The following is a 19,515-nucleotide window of genomic DNA, read 5'->3' on the forward strand; positions in this document are numbered from 1 at the left end:
ATTAATTACGGACACAGAAGAGGGTGAAATTGAGCACATAAACCACATATATCAGGGCATAGGATGTGTGACTCGTGGATCATAAGAGGGCAAATCAGGGCCCAGTAGGATGACTCAGGGCACAGACGAGTGATTCCGGGTACAAAATTAGGCAAATTGGGGTTATGGACAAGAGTGTTTCAACACAAAAAAATATGAGTTGTGTGGGAAATCTGCCTTTTCTATGTGGTCACCTCATAGATTTTGCCATTTGCTGGACCCTATATTTTCTGCCAGCTGTAGAACTCTGCACTTTACTTTTGCTAACCAATGATAAAGTGCCTGTGCTCCTCCTTTAAGCATGGTCAAATTGTGATACTCTTAATTGGTATATTTAACTTACCTATAAGTCCCTAGAATGCGCTACAAAGGGTACTCATTGCCTGTAAGTTAAGTGTCACTAGTGAACTGCAGCACCCATTGAGCCATCCTCTACAGTGTCAGTGCAGATTTGACTGCAGGCCTACCATCTGTATGGCCTGGCTGTGCAGTTTTAAACTACAAATTCGACCTGTCAAAATAACCCCTTTTGATGGCCTTAACTTTCCTTTTAAATATTTATTAGTCACTCTAAACAGGCCATATTGCCCATAATGCAGGGTGCATGGAATTTGAAAGTAGAGCATGAAAATTGTTATGGTAAACATGTTCTTACAGTGATTAGCACATTAAAGCTATTTTCAATGTAGCAAGGCTGGCTAGTGATTAGCACATTAAAGGTATTTTCAATGTAGCAAGGCTGGCTGTTCCATAGTAAAACACTGGGATGCAATATTAAATGCTAATCGTATATATCTGGAATGGGACTAGCTGGACAAATAACTATTATTAATATTTATTAAAAATCTAATTCAATGGTGAAGTCAGATTTTTTACTAAATATTAGGGAGAAGTAACTTTTACAAAGTTACCTTTTTCCTGCCTAAAGAACCTAGAAGCTAATCTGCATTTTGCTCTTCCGCTTTTGCCAGCCAGTAAACTGCATTTGAGTAGCTCCCTTGATGAGGTGTGAACTTGCTCCCATAGTTCAGAGAAAGGCCTTGTGTGTAAGGTGTTGTTTTGCCGTTGACATGAAGGCCTTGGGACTGGGCCCACAGAACTTGATTACCTTCAAAGAGGCCTACCCTGTCACAATCAGATGTAGCTAATACCCAGGCATGTCCCCTCCCTTTATCCCCCTGCCAGACAGGCTCCACTCACAGTGGGCTTCTTGTCTACATTACAGTGTCAAATTCTGCTGGAGTGTCAAAATCTGACAGGTCTGTGGAGTTTTACATATAACACTGGTGTGCACTTCAAAGGGTGAAAACAGGATGGCAAAACAATTCGTGTGAAACTTCTGTCTGACTGTTGGAAGAATCAGAATTTGTTTTAACAGAAGTCTGTCTCTCATTTTGGTATGGGTACAGGACTGGCTTCAACATGGATTTTAGTGTTAGATGTGGGAAGACACTAGGATTACCATAGTACACTCCTCCACCACTACTCCAGCCCTCAGAGCTCAAGTTCAATGTGGCTGAAGACTTTCGCCATCTTGAAAATGCCCAAAGTGGCTCCAGCAACCTTTACCCCCTTTGTTAGGGTGTGCCCAGGGTTCATTCCTACCCACTAGGTTGTGCAAGGCATAAATGTGGCATCTCCAGGCGCCCACTTCAGAACACTCCTGGACCTGAGGAAGATCAGAAGAGGGCTGGGCCTTCTGTGTGAGGCATTGGAAGAGCCTAGAAGACTAGATCTACTCTCCTTTGTTGTACACATGACAAAGAAGTGGACTCCAACAGTCATAAGATGGACCTCCAGTTAAACCTGCAGGGATGCAACTAGCTATAAAAGGCCTTTTCCTGCAACTAACCAGATGGCCAGTGGCAACTTACGTGGACTGGGCCTTGCTGTTTGCCCATTGCCTGATGCCGGAGGACCACGGAGTTGGGAACAAACTCCGTGGAACCCCGCTCCGCCCGCCTCCACCCCCCTATTAAGAATTAATTAGAAATACATTTACAGGTAAAAGAAAAAAGACTTACCCTGACTGCGGCGTCCCCGCGTGCGAGAAAATGCGCATGGGCGCGCGCGCCTGCGCAGATCACCCTGAGACGTGAGGATGAGGAGGACGGCAGCTCGGGGACGCTGCAGTCAAGGTAAGTCTTTTTCTTTTAAATTTAAATTTAATTTTAATTAATTCCTAATAGGGGGTGTGGAGGCGGGGGCTGGTCAACTCCGTTCTGAGTGTGCAGAGATTTGCCTACTCCGCGTTCTCCGCGGAATGCGGAGTAGGTAAATCTCCGCACACTCCGCGGGCAGAGCAGAGCTCTCCGCCTGCGCCTAGTTGAGACTTAAAGAACTAAAGTCCGAAGGAAATCGTTGACCAGGACAAACCTGGTTACCGTATTCGACCTGTGATCATTGTTGTCAGTGTCAAACTGTGCCTAAGTCTTGTTCTACTGCGACCATTAAGTATCATTTACACGTCGTGCTTCTTGGCACTAATTCTACTTAAAAGTAAAAAAAATCCTATCTCCAGTTCCCCTTATTGTATTTTTGTAATTTTGGTGCCATTTCATTTATTAACTTTTACTCTACCTAATCTAATTAGTTTAGGAATTTTTATTAGTTGCTTTTCGACTTTAGTACAGGTTTGGTACCACATAAATACTTTATGTATTGCCTCTAAGAATGTGTGTCAGTATGAGGATGTATATAGTGCAAACCTTATTACAAAGGACCTGATTGCAGGAAAAAGTTGGGGTAAATAATTAAGAGTATAAAGGAACAGTAAGGAATGGATTGCAGGCAACACTTGGGGGTTAGCCAGCTGGAGTACGTCATGGGAGGATGTATGATGGAACCAACCATGCCTTTACCGTGCGTTCATTACCATGCATATGCCTTTACCACACAAGTCATTACCACAGATATGCCTTTACCAGGCATGCCTTTACAATGAAAATGTATGTATTTCGCAGGTAAGTGTTAAGCCTATATATAGATTTAGATATAGTTAGGACCTAGTTTTCTTAGGATTTTTTTGTTTGTTTTGCTAATAACTCTGGTGCAGTTTGACAAATCTTCCTGAAATTTTCAAAATAAGTGCACCAATCACTTCAGCAGCTGTCTGGAAAGTTTAGAGGTGGTCCGTCAAGTGAGGGCAGAGGAAAAGGGGGGTCCCAAAACACATATCCCCATGCAATTTCCCATAGGGATTTTAGACTGGACTACAGTCTGAACCACTCAACGGAATTACACCAAACGTGGACGTAAACTAGATTTTGGTCCAGAAAGATCTCTTTTTGTAATTTGGTGTAAACCTGTTCAGTAGTTTTGGAGTTATTAAAGAAAAATGATTTGACTTGAATCCTCCTCACATCCAGCAGAAGTCCTTGTGAGATCTGATTGGCTACCACACCTTCAACCGGGAACTGGTAGCAGCCATCTTGGGGCTCGCAAAAGTCCCAAAAAAACGCAAAACAAACCACACAAGGTGGCAGGGTACAAATACCATGACCCCCTAGGCCTGATGGTGAGGCCCCACAGGGACCCATCCTAGGGCCAAAAACGTTGTTTTTGTATAATTTTGCCACAAATTTGTGGAGGATTCGCGGATCCACAGCAAAATGTGGGAAAAAAAAATACAATCGCAATCTCCTGTGCTTGTTGTTTTAGGCCCCCAGGGTAAGCCAGGTCCTGTGAGGATTAATAAACATATTTGGGGGAGGGAAGTGTGCATGACCCCCCCTCCCATGGGGCCCAGCCTAATTTCAACTAGGAGGGGGGCAAGTGGTCCCCCTCCCGGGCTAATTTAGGCCCAGGAGCCCCATCCCCCATGGCCTGGCCATAATATTAATGGGAGGAGGGCCACGCGGCCCCTTGCCTGGGCCGATTTCAGCCCTGGGGACCCCATTCACTGGGGCCCGGCCGCAAAAGCAAAGGGGAGAGGGCCGCACTGCCTCCCTCTCAAAGCCATTAATGGCCCTGGGGGCTCCATCCGCCAGGGCCAGCTCCTGTTATGTCCCACGGTGCCCACCCCGGGACATAGTGGTTTATCTGCCCACAATGGCACAGCTAAGGAAACCCGTGTTTGCTCTTATTTGACGGGAGCAATTTCAAAGCTCCTGCCAAGCAAGAGCAAACACAAAGTCTGCTACCAGCTGCCGGAAGCTTTAAAAATGCTCCCGCTAGCTGGGAGAAGTCTTCAGATCTGTTTCCCTGCCCGCTCCCCCCTCCCCCATCCCCCCCGGGCTTGGACATGCATTATTGAGAAGGGGACCCCAAACCCGAGGCCCAGCCAAGAAATCATAAGGGAGGTGGGCTATGAGGCCCCCCTCCTGAAGCCATTAATGGGCCTGGGGACCCCATCCCCTAAGGCAAGGCTCAGCTATGGCCTGGGGTGGCCACCCTTGGAAACAGTGGTTTCCCTGCTCGCACGCACAAACCTCTGTTTGCTCTCGCTTGGTGGGAGCAATTTATAGCTCCCACCATGCGAGAGCAATCAGTAAGCCTGCTACCAGTGAGCAGGGGCAGAAAAATTGCTCCCACCCGCTGGGAGCAGACTTTTCATACACAGTGGGCAGGGAAACAGATGAAAAAATTGCTCCCACATGCAGGGAGCAGCATTTTTGCTGCTCCCTGCATGCAGGAGCAATGTTGGCTCCTGCTGGAGGCTGAGAGCAGGCTGGGGCAGCTGGGGCTTTGGGCCTCCCCCCCCGCAGTCTCTTTGTAGTCTCCTCGTCTTCTTTATACTAGGATTCATGTTACTACAAATTTCTGGAAGAATAAGCTCAAGGAACAATCACATTGCCGAAAATAAACTCACACAAGGTCACTGGAGGCATTTCCACCTGGTCCATTACGGAGCTGTAGTGTAGAATTTGCACTGGACATTTACCCATTAAGGTAGCACTTACTAATTAAACAGTAAAGAGCTCTACATTTGGGTAGACAGTTTGTGCAAGACTGTGGACTCTTGTTAGATAAACGGGCAGGTGAGGTTCCGTTCTGGCTCTGATGCTCATTTCACAGAAATTAAACCTCAAACAGAAGCACTTACAAATATAAACATAGCAGGTGCCCCACTTGAAGTTCCACTTTTGTAAAGGGCAAATGATCCTAACTTCTTGGGCTTGGCGAAAGCAAAGCAAGTGTGTTTTCTCGGCAGTTATACCTTGAAAAACTATCTGAAATCCTTGATGAAGGTGAATGCATCGCTGATCTATGGAGCGCAATCTCATGTGACAAGTGGGTTCTTTCTTGTCATCTCCTGGTGAGAGCAGAGTGAATGGTTCTCTCTTCAAATTACTACAAGTATACAAATGCGCAAGATCACTTGCAAGCTCCTCCCATTTGGCCCCACCCAATCCACCTTAGTAGTAGGCAAGGGTCGTCCCACCTTTGCCCATGTTGATGGACAGCTTACCTAAAGGGCCCCCGCCCCGAGCGTGTTTCCCGCCAATTTTGGTGACGCGTTTTCGATGCAGTGGAATATGAGGACATCTCTTCCAAAAAAATAAGTACTTCCTTCGTAAAGTTCAGAGGAAGTAACCTTGTTTGGTGGCGATTCACCTCTTTGTGGTCTCGTCATCTTCTCTATACTAGGATTTATGTTATCACAGATTTCTGGAGGAAGATGCTCTAGGAACAATCACATTGCTGAAATTAAATGCACACAAGGGCACTGGGGCCATTTCCTCATGGCCCATTACACAGGTGTAGCATAGAATATGCACCAGACATTTACCCAACAAGATACCACTAACTAATTAACCAGTAGAAAGTACAACGGTTGAGTAGACATTTTGTGCAAAGCAGTGGACTCTTGTTGGATAAACGGTTAGGTGAGGTTCTATTCTGGCTCAGTCACTCACACTGCTACTGGCACAGCCACTCAACTGCCCACTCACACACCCATACAGTATCTCACATATCCACACACAGACCCATACAGCCACTCACACACCAACTTCCAGATCCATACAGCCACTCACATACCCCCACAGGTACTCACACACCCACTCAGACCCATACAGACACTCACACACCCACTCACTGACCTATAAGACCACACACACCCTCAAACCTACTCACACACCCACTGATACACCCATGCAGACCCATACAGCCACTCACACACCCACTCACAGATCCATACAGCCACTCACACACCCACTCACAGACCCATACAGCCACTCACACACTCACTCACTGACCCCAAAAAACACTCACACACCCTCAAAACTACTTACACACCCACTGATACACCCTTACAGACACTCACACACCCACTCACTCACAGACCCTTAAAGCCACTCACACACCTAGTCACCAACCCATACAGCTACTCACACACCCACTCACAGACCCATACAGCCACTCACACACCTACTCACTGACCTATACAGTCACTCACACATCCACTCTCAAAGGTTACAGGTTACAGTTAGGAAATAGCATTAAGAAAACCTTAGAAATTCACTGAAAAAACAAAGGTTAAATGGAGGTTTAAGTTAAGTTCAGATTTTACACACAAAACCATAGAAATTCAGCAGTTATAGTTACCTGAGCTAACTATTACTTACACACCCACAAAGCAGTGCTATGACCTCATAAATTACATCATTTGTGACATGGTCTGGACATCATTGATGACATCATCCAATAAACTAAAGTGCACCATACTTCATTAAATACCATTTAGATTTTTTTTTAAGTATGAAAACGACACAGGTGAGAGACATACAGCATAAAGCTCACTGTTGTCCCATCAACTACTACATTCCCTAATCACATAAGAAAAGGTTCTCAGTGGATAGTCCTGTCTCTTCTGAACCACTTCTCTAAACACTAATGATCAAAGCAATACGTCTAACCGTGTAGGCTAGTCTATTGCAAGCCACGACATTACCATTTGTGAACTTGGAAAAACGTTTTACTGCAAATGTCAGATTTACACAACCCCCTACAACATACAACCAGTAGAGAAATCTTAGCAGACAGGACACTGTGTCACAACCAGTGGCGTTGCTAGGGTTGGTGTCACCCGGTGCGGGTAACTCATGGTGTCACCCCCTCACGACTTACCGCATGGACCTCCTTCACTCTGAGTCCGCCAGTGGACACAGTTGGCAAATAACGGGACCATACAGAATCCTTAGTAACGATTGTAAATGTAGGTCCTATATTTACAAAATGTGCCTGTTAACAACAGTGTGATAATGACTCATTAATCAGGTTGTACAGTGGGCTACCTGCTAGTCAACAGTTCATTGGAATTTATAATATCATAGGTATGGTACTTTGTACTGGTGTGGTGTTCCCACTATCCAGCAACACGATATATCAGTGGTCGAAGTGGAAGGAAAAAAGTAGGGGAACTGTGGTCGGAGAATCAGAGGGCGGGAATAACCCAAGGATTGGATCAGTGGGCGGAGCCAGAGGTGTGACCAGAATGCGCAAACATCCCAATTTTTTGTATTTGTTTGGTTTCACTGCCCAGTTTTATCAACCAATGGATACACATGATTATTTAAGGTTATAATGAGTTATTGACAGTAAAATGTATTCACAAAGTGAGATATACTTCTAATCACAGAATGTCCCCAAATACGATAAAAAGCACAAGCCATTTGTCTCCGAGCCATGAGTTTGTCATCAGCACTTCTCCCTTTTCCACAACAGCAGTTCAAACATGAATGGCTAAAAATCCTTGTTTGCAAATGTTTTCGAAATAATAATGGCTCTGCCTCATAATGCAAGATCTGCAGCATGATCTAACCATTTCAACTAATAAATTGTTTGTAGCTCAAACGTATCAAAAGTTAATAAAAAATGTGACTTGTGTTGCTGCGGAGTAGATGACAGTTAATAGCTCACTGTTCTATGTTAGGATTTTAACTTATAAACTGCAAGTAACAAAAGGATCTCTCTGACAGAAGCAGTAGCCCACTGGCCTATTTACCTTATGTGCACTTTGTGATCTGCATGGTACATGTTCTTTGCAGCAGGTACATTAACCCTCTGCGCTACCTTTCCATGAGTCAAATCTTCCATTAGACAAAATTCCGATCTCTCTCTAGGAAGAACATTAATCACCAGAGTCATCATGACATTTTTCTTGTTACCGAAAATTGCTGGAGGCCAGGAAGGAGGCAGCAAGCGCTTTTAAAACCATAATAGACTTGCAGAAATGATGCCTCCACCTAAAGTCAGCACCTGGTGCGGTCACACCGGTTGCACCGCCCTAGAGCTGGCCCTTCTCAAGGGTCCTGTGATCTCAGTGACAGGGTCACAGTTGTTCTAGGGTGTGCTGCTTCATAGGCCTTCCCGCAAGACTGGAGGTGAACTTCAGTATGAATAGTGGTGGACAAGCCTTGAAGGTTAACCTACACTTGTCATGCTAGGGTGCACCTGCTGGTGCTACGACACCAGGGATTCTAATGTCTTGCGAAGCCTTCTAAGGTCTAGCATGAGATAGTGCTCTCTCAGGAGAGTGGTCTGGTGGACTGGTTATTAAGGCTGAACCTGGTTCCCCAGTTCCAAATTCAGCAGCTCTGGCCATAGTGCTACATCCTCTCCCCCACTGAACACCAAACTGCCCCACTGAGAAAAACTCAGACTGCCTTCAACTACAACCCAATTGTTGCCAGCTATAAACACCTGGATGCGGCTCAATTTAAATTACGCACTGGGCAAGAGCAATATGTGGCCTACAAGTAAAAAGTGACAGCATCCTGGAAAAAGCAAACAATCATAGGGAATGCAAAATTTTGCAAACCATATGAAATGTAAGCAGGAACAACATGTTTACCTTAACGCTTTTACACTCACTGTTCAGAAATCAGTGAGTGCTTTTGCCTGAAAAGTTAAGGACATGACAACAGGGCCCTGAATGGACCCATTTCAATGACCATTGCTTATATCCTTACAAAACGTAAGCAGTATGGTAAAAAAAGACAACATCCCTAGATGCAGAGCAGCAGTACAAATTTTGTTTTTCAATCCTCACATTGCAGTACCTCCAGGATTGGTGCACTAGTTCCAAGCCCTAAGAAAACAAGGCCAAGACAACAAAAAATAGCGCTTCACTGGCAAACTCTGTAAAAGTGGCGCTAATGTGTTTGGGTGTGAATAAAATCAATCTGGCCTGTTTGCTACCACTCTGTCTTACTTTATTTAGTTATTTATTTTGCATATTTTAAAACTTTTATTCCCAATGCTGCACTTTGGAATTAAATGTCAGAAAAATACGACATTGATTTTCCAGCAAAAGTGATTTTCTTTTTTGGATCCATTTCACAGGGGAGCAAATAAAAGAAAGTAGAGGAAAGAGAGTGAGAACCCCGTCTTGCAGCCACTGTCTTCAGTAAGAGAAGACATGCCATGCTAGCAGGCGAGAGGCCTCAGCTTGTACACAGAGCTGCTGTGCCTGAAAGTCGTCTTCGCAGGCCTCCCGACAGCTCAAAAGATGGGCCCACAACTCGGTGATCAGAGACAGGCAACCTCGCTCCGCACTGCCTTCGCCCTCCCCCTGCGCCCTGCTGGGTGTCACCCCATGTGAGGGTGTCACCCGGTGCGGCCCGCACCCCCATATTGACGCCGCTGGTCACAACCCACTAGCCAAATTATTCTTCATCCGGGACAAAGGTGTGAGCATTGAGGCGAGTCTGTTGTAAATGCCTGGTACACTGAGCCATCACCCTATGGAAAGGTCTTAGTGAACAGATTAATTTATTGCAATCTACTACAGTCATTGATCACAAAAGAAAGAGGTCTAAGGAAATTGATCAGTATGTAATAAAAGCGAAGTATACTCGGCCATCACTGTGGAGTGCAGTCTCAATGAACAGCTCAGACTGTCACAAAGCACTACCGTACACATACATCATCAGGGGACATTTGTTAGTGTAGAGGCTAGTTTACTGATAAATAGTATACCCACTTTAAAAATGCGAATATAGATCAGATGACATGCGTTAGAACTAGTATCACTAATTAGCAGTACAGAAAGAATACCAACTTAACATTTGCTGTAGTTTAGCATATATCTTTAAGTCTCAAAACTTTTACGAAACACACTCACTGAAAGATGTCATCAGTGATGTCACTGACCATGTCATGAGTGATGTAATATGTGAGGTCATAAGCAGTGCATTGCAGGGGGGCACGAGTTATAGTTAGCTCAGGTAACTATAGCCGCTGAATTTCTATGGTTTTGTGTGCGTAAAATCTGAACCGAATTACAATATCCCTGTAACCTTTGTTTATTTTCAGTACATATATATATAAATATATATCAACCCCCAAAATATTCCCAGTTTGAAGAGGCACTCGAAAAGCAAATGAATTCCACTGATTCTTTATTTAACCCCTTCAGTGCCCATGACGAGCTGGACTCGTCATGGGCTGCGGTGGCGCTGTGCCCATGACGAGTCCAGCTCGTCATGAACTCCGCCCGCTAATGAAAGGCGCGGCACTGGGCGGGGAAAGGGGCGGGCATGCAAGGGGTTAAAAGAAACCAGCATTTTCATTCAGATGCTTTTCATTGCCTTACATGTTTCGGAGCAGCAGCTCCTTGGTCACAGGCTTCATGATACTGTGTAGGATAGGTGGAAAGGCTCTCTCCTTTGCATGTCCTTTATTTAATTAGCCCTGAGTGGGCCTCATAGGTGAGTTCAACTTAGTGTTGCATGCTGGGATCAGTAGTGCACTTTCATGAATTCCTTTCCCTCTAGCGGGTTTCTGCACCATAGCATAATGTTCATTTAATTTCAAAGCCCTTCAGAGGGTCCAACTCCTGTTCTGTAACTTGGGTTTGATTGTAGCAAAGAGGGGTGTGGCTAAACTGGGGTGCACAGGAGGTCCCCACTCTGAGTAAATGGAAGAAGGGCATGACATATACTTGGTGGCTGAAGGAGTCACATATCAGAGCAGGGAGTGCCCAACTATTTTCATAAAATATGGGTACCCTGGAGGCGCTATTATGCCATAGGGTCTGAGCCTGATCAAACTGGCAGCCTGGGACCCTAGAGATATGGCTGCTGAGTCCGACCTACCAGGATAGTCTGATGTCTAAGGTGAACTACGCTGGAGTAGCTTGTTTGCCTGGTTTTGTGGTCACTGATGGGAGGGTTCTTTTGAGTGAGTTTTCCCCCGTTTTGGTACCATTTTTTGATACTACTGTATTGGACGTTGTGTGCTTACTGATTTGTATCACGCTTTTTTTGATGTCATCGTATTGGATACTCTATATTGGTTGTTTATTTTGGTTTTTTCGGAAAATGCAAATGCAGATATATATATATATATATATATATATATATATATATATTTTTTTTTTGTTGATGCTGGAATAAATCATCACTAACTATCAACTTTGCCTGCGGAGTCGGTTTCCTGTTGTTGCGCCGTTCGTGTGGATGGTTGTAGCTCTGGGATCCTTTTGTGATATATATATTTTAAAGATCTTGCACCAGAAGTGGATAGCTCTATTTAAACTGTAACAAATGGGAAACACATACAAGCAGATGTTGCCAGATTTTATCCTAATTGCACTATTTGAGAAACTGCTAACAACAAACTCCATTTTAACAAAAACTTGGAAAAAAATAATCAAAGGGGGGGGGGGGCTAGAATCGGACTGCAATCCTCAAATTCCTAGAGTATGAGGTGTGAGAATTACTGGTGCAGCTGAAGGAGGTCGTAGTGTAAGCGCTTAGCATGTTGATCTCCTGCTGCTGACAACGTGTAACCTGCAGGTCTCACCTTTGCACAGAGTGTGCAAGGAGTTTTCTAAAGTAACTTTTGGCACCTCCCACTGATGGTACTGCAGTCCGTTGTCACATTTTTCCTGACCTTAAAACGGGCCTGCTAATTTGAACGCTAGTGGGGGTGACCTCAGTTTTTAATTCTTAAGATGTCAGTAAAGAAGGGAGGCGTGGCTAGACAGTGAAGATGACTGATGCAAACTAACGTTGCTCCTCACTCAGCCAGCTAATACCCCATCATCCATGCTAGCAGCTGCAGCAACTGCCTCTGTGCCCTGACAATAGCACCTCTGCCGCTTAGTGGACACAGTGATTGTCCGCTGGGCCGAACCCATCTGCGGACTGCGGTGCGGAGGGTGGCTGGGCCTGCAACGTGGTGGTGGAGTGACCCCTCTGAGCCCTTCCTGATCGACTATGCACCCTGGCTGAACAGCAGTGACAGACCCCGCTGACCCTCCGGGCCCCCACGGTGAGTGCGGACACAACCTTGGGAGTGCATTATGCTGTGAGGTGCCTTGGTGATGGACTGATTTGAACCACCACCTGAAGCGAGACCCGAGACCTGCACTGACTCCCGCGGAAGCACCCCCCTTTTCTGGATAGGGGGTGCTGATGAGCCAGGGAACCCCATTTCTCCAACCTGAGTGTGGTACATGGATCTCATATGACTTACTGTGGGATAACTCAACCACTCCTGTCTAGGCATGAGTGGCTACTTTCATGAGCGCGGTGCACATGAGTTTGAATGCCCCTTGCAATCCTGATATGGTGGCCTGCTGGGGCCTAGTAAGCCCCGGTCCTACACCTGTATTCGATACCAGAACTCATTGTCACCTCTACTTTACTACTCGGCAATCCCATCCACTACTAACTCTCGCCACCAGCTGCACGTGCCAGCCCTACTGTGGGGGGCGTCTGGCGGGCTGATCTTTGGAGTTACTGAAGACCCCTCCCTGTACTGCTGTGTAACTCCACCAGCAGCAATATCTCCCTCAATAGAGTCTGACATCCCCATCGCCCTGCGCCAACTACACTCCTTGACCGCGCTGATGGGGCACCTTCGATCTGCAAAGAAAATGCTATTACCTGCACTGCCCAGGATTCTGCACCCTAGACGCGCCCCTGCCTTACACCTTGTGGCCCAGCTGGATCAACTCCAGTCACCCCTTGCCACTCGCCCCCATCAAACTGGATCTGATCCTCGCAGCGTTTCAGGATACACGAGCAGTGATAGAAATAAACATTGAGGCCCTACCATTGATATTAACCTACTGTGAGATGGTCATTGAAAAACTAAAGACAGAGTGTGATTACAGTGCAGGCCTGCAGGATATTCGCCCACAGAAAGACATGTCTGCTCGCTTATTGGAGCTCACACAATAAGTCTGGATTCTGGAAGGCTGCACCGAAGATGCCGAACACCGATTTTGCCGCAATAATCTTTGGATCATTGGCATGCCGGAGACCGTGGAGGGCTCCAATTCCATGCCTTATATTGAACACTGGCTTCAAACCACTGTCAGGTCTGTGGGCCTATCCCCAATGTAGGTGGTAGAATAGGTACACCGGGTCCCGGATAGATCACCACCACCTGTACCCGATTATGGTTAACTCCTGAATTACTGCGACTTGGATCATACCCTGCATCAGGTCAGGGATCACGCATCCCATAGTGATGGGAACATCAAGGGTCTCGATCTTCCCAGATTTCACACTCGCGGTACAGCAGCACTTAGCCTCCTTCTTAGCAGTTAAGAAAAGAATGATGGATCCAACCCTTTAAAATACACATACTTGTTCCCCTCCCTCTTGACAAACATCTTTGACGACCACACTCATGGAGCCAAAAGACGCCCAGGCCTGAATTGATAAAACTTGCAGCACCGACGGCCCCTCCTCTAGTTAAGACACTCGAGCCAATGGGCAGAAACAACGGGGACATCGTCAGAGATCCCTACCCCAGCCAAGAATTTCAGTGGCCAACCTACCTCTGCAGGCCCAGAAACAGGAAGATCGCTGGGCAGTTATCAAAACTGCAGCTACTCTCCATGACTCACAAAGACACATCCTGGATACATCACCGGTAGACGACTCTAGAGACTTTTCATCCACTCTGGGCCCAATCGTTGTCCCGAGGGCCACCCCACAGACAGTGGATGACCTAGTCTGAGGGAGAGGCCCCACTCCTCAGTCAACTTAATTTCCCCTGCCGATACCATCCATTTTCACCTATTTGTTTTCCCAGCATCTCTCCAAACACAGTTCCTTACCACTGGTTACCTCAATAAACCCACTCAGATCACAATCCATCAAAGGTGCACCTTGCCTGGGGAAGGGTGCCTACACCGGTACCTACCAGGTGGATGTAACTGCTGTGGCTAGATTAAGCACTTCAAGAAATACTACTCCAGGCTATTGTACAAAAGTTTGAAGAAAATATTGTTTCTGCCTCAACCAGAGCAATCAAATAGAAAGTGTACAAGATGGTTATTCCCTGTGTTAAGCTACACACCACAACTGGTGCATGCATGTTCCTGGAGGCAGATTTACAGCGGGATGAGGCAGCGATGCAAGATCTCAACAATAAACTGACCACTGCCCCTGACCTTTCTGACCAGCTTGCACGCAAGCAAGATGAGCATGTCGAACTTATGAAACGGCTACGATGCCTGGACACAGTGGCTATGCAGCTAGAACCCACGCTGAGGCTGGTAGACCAGGCGGTTTGTTAGCATACCGTATCTGCCCCAATTACATATTGTCCCCTATACACTCCATAGGAGGCATCTCTGGTTCACGTGCGCTCTCACAACAGGACGTCAACACGCCATTCGTCCATCACTACAAGTATTTATGCATGGCAGACCCTTCACTGCAGTGATTTAGGCAGAAAGGGACTGCTCCCTCTTCCAGCCGTTTAAACCACTGCAGTGCATACCCCTCGGTGCCCTTACATAAGTATGTTAGGATCCTGAGGGGTATGCACTGGAGTGGAGACCCCTTAGTGCTCTTACATACTTGTGTAAGTGCAATGAAGGGTATGCACTGCACTGCAGAAAAATGGGGGCTCGTCGGGTCCCGATCGTGGACCTCTGGGACACCTGCCTACACACACACAAACTAATGATTCCTAATGACGATCTCCTGCCCTGAAAGGACACGCACACCTGCTGAGGGTTGTGGGATAATGCGCTTGCTTTCCTCCCCTCCCTTCTCCTCTCTCCTGTACAACCTGTACCTGGTCCTAGTTTCTAACTCTTTCCACTCACCCCACCTCCATTTGACCACTATAAATATGTATGCTATCACATTAAAGCCCCCCATGTAGAAAAGTGGGGGTGACTCTTATTCAACTTTGACTGAATGTGCACTGGGTTCCTGCTAACCAGGTTCCCAGTGCCTGTGTTCTTTCCCAAAATGGTACCTTTATTTCCACAATTGGTACACCTCTGGCCCACATATAATTCCCTTGTAAAAGGTACCACTAGTACCAAGGGCCTTGTGACAAGACATGGTCTCAGAGGGCTGCAGCATGTATTGTGCAACCCTCCGAGACCCTTCACCTAACACACACACACTGCCATTGCAGACTGTTTTGGTGCAGATAAAACTTAAGAGTGACACACATCCCTGTGTGCCATGCCCTCACACTGCCTGTGGCATAGGTCAGTCACCCCTCTAGCAGGCCTCGCAGCCCTAAGGCAGGGTGAGGGCATAGCTGCATGAGACACTCAGAGTCCATTCCTAGACATTGTAAGTGCAGTGAAGCCATATGGAGTACATGGGCTTGGGCTTTGTCATTATGAACTCCACAGCTCTATGATGGCTCTACTGAATACTAAGAAGTTGTGTATCAAACTTCTCAGCACAATTAAACCACACTGATGCCAGTGTTGGATTTATTGTAAAATGCACTCAGAGGGCCCCCTGAAAAATAACCAAATATCTAGTATACAGCTGACTGGTCTGCACCAGCCTGCCACACAGAGGTATGTATTTGAGCCCCTGAGGTGGGAGCCCTTGAGCTCTCTTGGGACAGGAACAAAGCCTGCTTGAGATGGAAGTGCTTCTCACCGAACCCCAAGCAGGAACAGCCCCACTTATGGAAGCAAGGTTGGCTGGAAAATTAGTAATAAGGAGAGGTGTGTTGCCTCTCAGCCAGGACACCCTTAAGGTGCCCAGAGCTGAAGTGACCCCCTATAAAAATCTCCATATTGGATGGAAGGATGTTAGCCATTCTGATTAGGGGATTCCCCCTCCCTAAAGGGAGGGGACATACGAAGAGTGTAGTTAGCCTAAAAGTAAGTAGCCCGTTGGCTACTACCTGCCAGTACCTGTAACACCCCTAAATTCAGTATTTAGGGGCACCCCTGAACCTTGATCCTCAGATTCCTGCAACCTACAAAGAAGAAGGACAAAGAAGATGCCGTGCAGCAAAGCTGGAAGACGACTTCTGACTTGGCCCTAGCACTACCGGGCCTTCTCCTGCTTAAAGACCCTGCAAAGAATACCACACCTATCCTGCAGCCAGTGACTTCCAGAAACCTAAGGAAGACTGTCTGCACTGCAACAAAGACCAGATCTCCCGAGGACAGCGGCCCTGTCCAGAAGAATCCACCTACAAGGACTCCGGATATAGCTGGAACCACGACGCCTGCCCACCCTGCACCCAATGCTCACGGTCTGAGTCTGAATGGCTCACCTATCCAGTAAAGTCTTCCCAGAAGACCTGACCTCAAATCCAGCTTTGGCTGACCTCTCCTGGACTCCACAAAGACGCCTGCAGCCTCATCACGAAGGGTCCCCCTGACCGCGACCGCCTCCGGTAATAAAGATACGACACCTAAAGGCACCCCTGTATCCTCAGCCCCCCCGACTTTGGGGAGCCCAGCTGATGGTGCCCAGGCTTCCATCGATATCCCAACTTTACCTAGCTGGTGGTCACCTTTGTCCTACCTCCCTACCTCCTGGTCCAAGCCTGCCGCCTCATTGTGCCACTGAGATGCCCCTTTACTTGCATTAGGAGCCCGACGCTTATTTGCAGCCTGCCTCCCCTGCGCCGCTGGTGGTGCCTCGTGCCACCCTCTCCTCTGCTTGCCTTCACCCCCGGGCCTGTGCCCTGAAACCGCTGGTACTTACCTGCAACCAGCACCTCTTGTGGGTACCCCCAGTCTCCATTGACTAACATTGGGCCCAGTCGCCTCTACACCCGGCCACCCCGTGCTGCTGCAGTACCTATCCTTGATCTGACCCTTGCCATTGTTATATCTTTTGTATCAACTTCTACCTTTGATATTTCCTTTTTAGTTTATTGTTTGGGCTTTTTTCTTTTCTCAAATGTTCTTATTGTTGGTTTTGTATGCACTAGACCTTTACCTTCAGGAACAAGGGTTATGGTGTATATTGGTGTGCTTAGTTACCAAGGAAAACTTCAGTCTATATTCGTACACGAGAACTCTATTTCCTTTGGTTCACAAAGGGGTCCCTCTTTTGTTTTCCAGATAGTATATACAGAGCCAGCTTCCTGCATCACCCCACCCCCTCCCCCTCCCCCCAACAGTATCCATCATCGCACTGTCCTTTTCTTTCTATATTGTTATTCCACACTAACCCTGACCCCTCCCGCACTGCAGAGCTGTTACTGTTTGATGTTTAGTACTCTTTTTTTCTGATTATCTACAAATCAATAAAAAGGGTATATAAAAAAAGAGGTCCGTAAAGAAGTATCACTGAATTGGTAAGGATTGCTATTTTAGAGACAATAAAGCAGTTGAGTTTACACTTCTGCTGAATAAGCAGTCAGCGATACAAACGGTCTAATTGAGGAATAAGTGTACTTGGAAATATGCGCGTGTCAGGGGTGGCCTGACGCAAACTAACTGTCCTGCTCGTGATCTTGGTTGACTCAACTCGTATTGATAATACTCGAGACATTATTTCTGAACTTGAGCCACAGAAAGGGCTTGCAGCACTCGCAAGGAGGGGGGGGGGGTCCGGTGTGTGCATTATTCATCCAGACGTTTTCAATGAAGTCCCCCGGAAGGGCCGCCCCCTGGGCCACGGGAGCCAATGGCCGCGGCCCGCCTCCCGTCAGCCCCGCCCCCTTGCCTGGATCTCCTCAGCCTGACGTCAGGAGCTGTCCGCCGGCCTCAGTGCTGAGACAAAATGGCTGGCAGGCAGCAGCAGGGCTGAGCAGGGGCAGAGCAGCATGCCAGAGAGAGCCGCGCACAGGCAGCAGCAGGCTCCCAGCTAAGCGCCCCGCAGGGCTCAGCGCCAGGGGGACCCAGCCCGGGGCAGGACCATGTCCTTGCTCTGCGTCGGAGGTAAGGGAAAAAAAACCATGCCTGGGGTTGTTTTATTTTAACTATATTTACTGATATTCAATCTGGGGTTGGGAAGTGTGTGGGGCTGTTAATAGGTTGCAATCACCGCTTCTTCAGTTCACCCATTCTACACCCCACTCAACCAACACACAGCCCTCTGTAGGGATCGTGTTCACTCCCCGCACACTACTACATCATTAACCCGCCCCCACGCCCGTAAATGTCTCACACACGACTGTCTTCCCCCAGAGGTTGCTTTACACGCATCCCCCCCCCACTCAGCAGGTATGCACCGTTTAATGTACCCTTCGCGCAGTGCTCCTGTGTGGGTGAAATCTACACACACACATAGCACAAGCGGTGTCCCCACCCTGCCCCTGACATGGAGCCCGGCTCCCCTGCACGGAGCCCGGGTGCACGCCCCTATCCAGAGTGCACCCGGCTTCCCTTCCATTTCTCTCCTCGGAGCCTCCTACTACGGGGAATAAACAGATTTTCCGGAGAGCTGGTCTGCTAATGCGGTATCGATCGCACATGGCGATGCACTGTGTGAGGGGGTGAGAGCTTCCACCGTGCACCCCGGGGTGCTGCTCCGGGCAGGTGTGTCGTGTAAGGAGACTGTGTGCAGGGAAGGAGCGTCACAGCCCCCCACGTCAGGGGCGGGGACGTAGGGGGCATGGGGAACGGAAAGTGGGGTTTCTGTGCTTTTCTCAATATTTTGGGGTTTTACTAAGCGCCAATTACCACCTGTATATGGGTGGCGATTTATATAGCGCACAGTGGTCTCTTAAGGCTTACCACATGGATGTCACTATCGACCATGTTATTGGTGGCAACTTAGTCAAACGCATGAGAATAAAAGACCGAGTAAGCCCGGCAGGGTTCGAAACCCGTGGCCTGCAGGCGCACAACCCGCTGAGCAACTTCAGCACGGTAAAATGACTTACACACGCATCGGATGCATATAAGGGGCATTTATAGAATGTATGCATGTGTGATCTCCTATGCTGAGGGTGGGGTTTCTTTGGAATGGGTGAACATGATGGAGCACGGGGGATGGCAGCCCAGAGCATGTGTTCAGCGTGTGTGGGGGTGCGCTTTTATAAAGGGGCGTGGTGCCTGCTGTGTTGGGTTTTGCAGCCGTGTGGGGGCGTGGGGTTTCTCTGTGGAGACTAGCGAGGCAATGTCTGTGCGCGCTGGGGAAAGGTGGGGGCGCTGTCTTTTCTGGAGGGTGGGGGGTGTTTGTGTGCAGGTGTGTGAAAGACATTATGTGTAGAGGGAGGAGTGATTTATGCGTTTTTGTATAAGTTAGTCGTGCAGGAGGGCGGTTATGCGTGTTTCGGTGGGGGTATGCGAGAAGGATAGCTGTTGGGGTGGATGCGAGGGCCAGGTTGTGTGTA

The 19,515-nt window shown here is 47.6% G+C and overlaps 1 protein-coding gene across 1 annotated transcript in view; it reads left to right on the plus strand.

Annotated features, from left to right (window-relative positions):
- Positions 1-17,959: 17,959 nt before the first annotated feature.
- UNC13A (unc-13 homolog A) overlaps positions 17,960-19,515 on the plus strand; it is a 237,707-nt gene continuing 236,151 nt past the window's right edge. The window contains exon 1 of the mRNA XM_085640070.1: positions 17,960-18,115. Coding sequence (XP_085496196.1) covers positions 18,094-18,115 — 22 coding nt within the window. The 5' untranslated portion in view covers positions 17,960-18,093. The remainder of the gene's footprint in view (positions 18,116-19,515) is intronic.

The sequence above is a fragment of the Triturus cristatus genome, chromosome 12, assembly GCF_964204655.1.
Source record: "Triturus cristatus chromosome 12, aTriCri1.1, whole genome shotgun sequence".
Classification (NCBI taxonomy): Eukaryota; Metazoa; Chordata; class Amphibia; order Caudata; family Salamandridae; genus Triturus; species Triturus cristatus.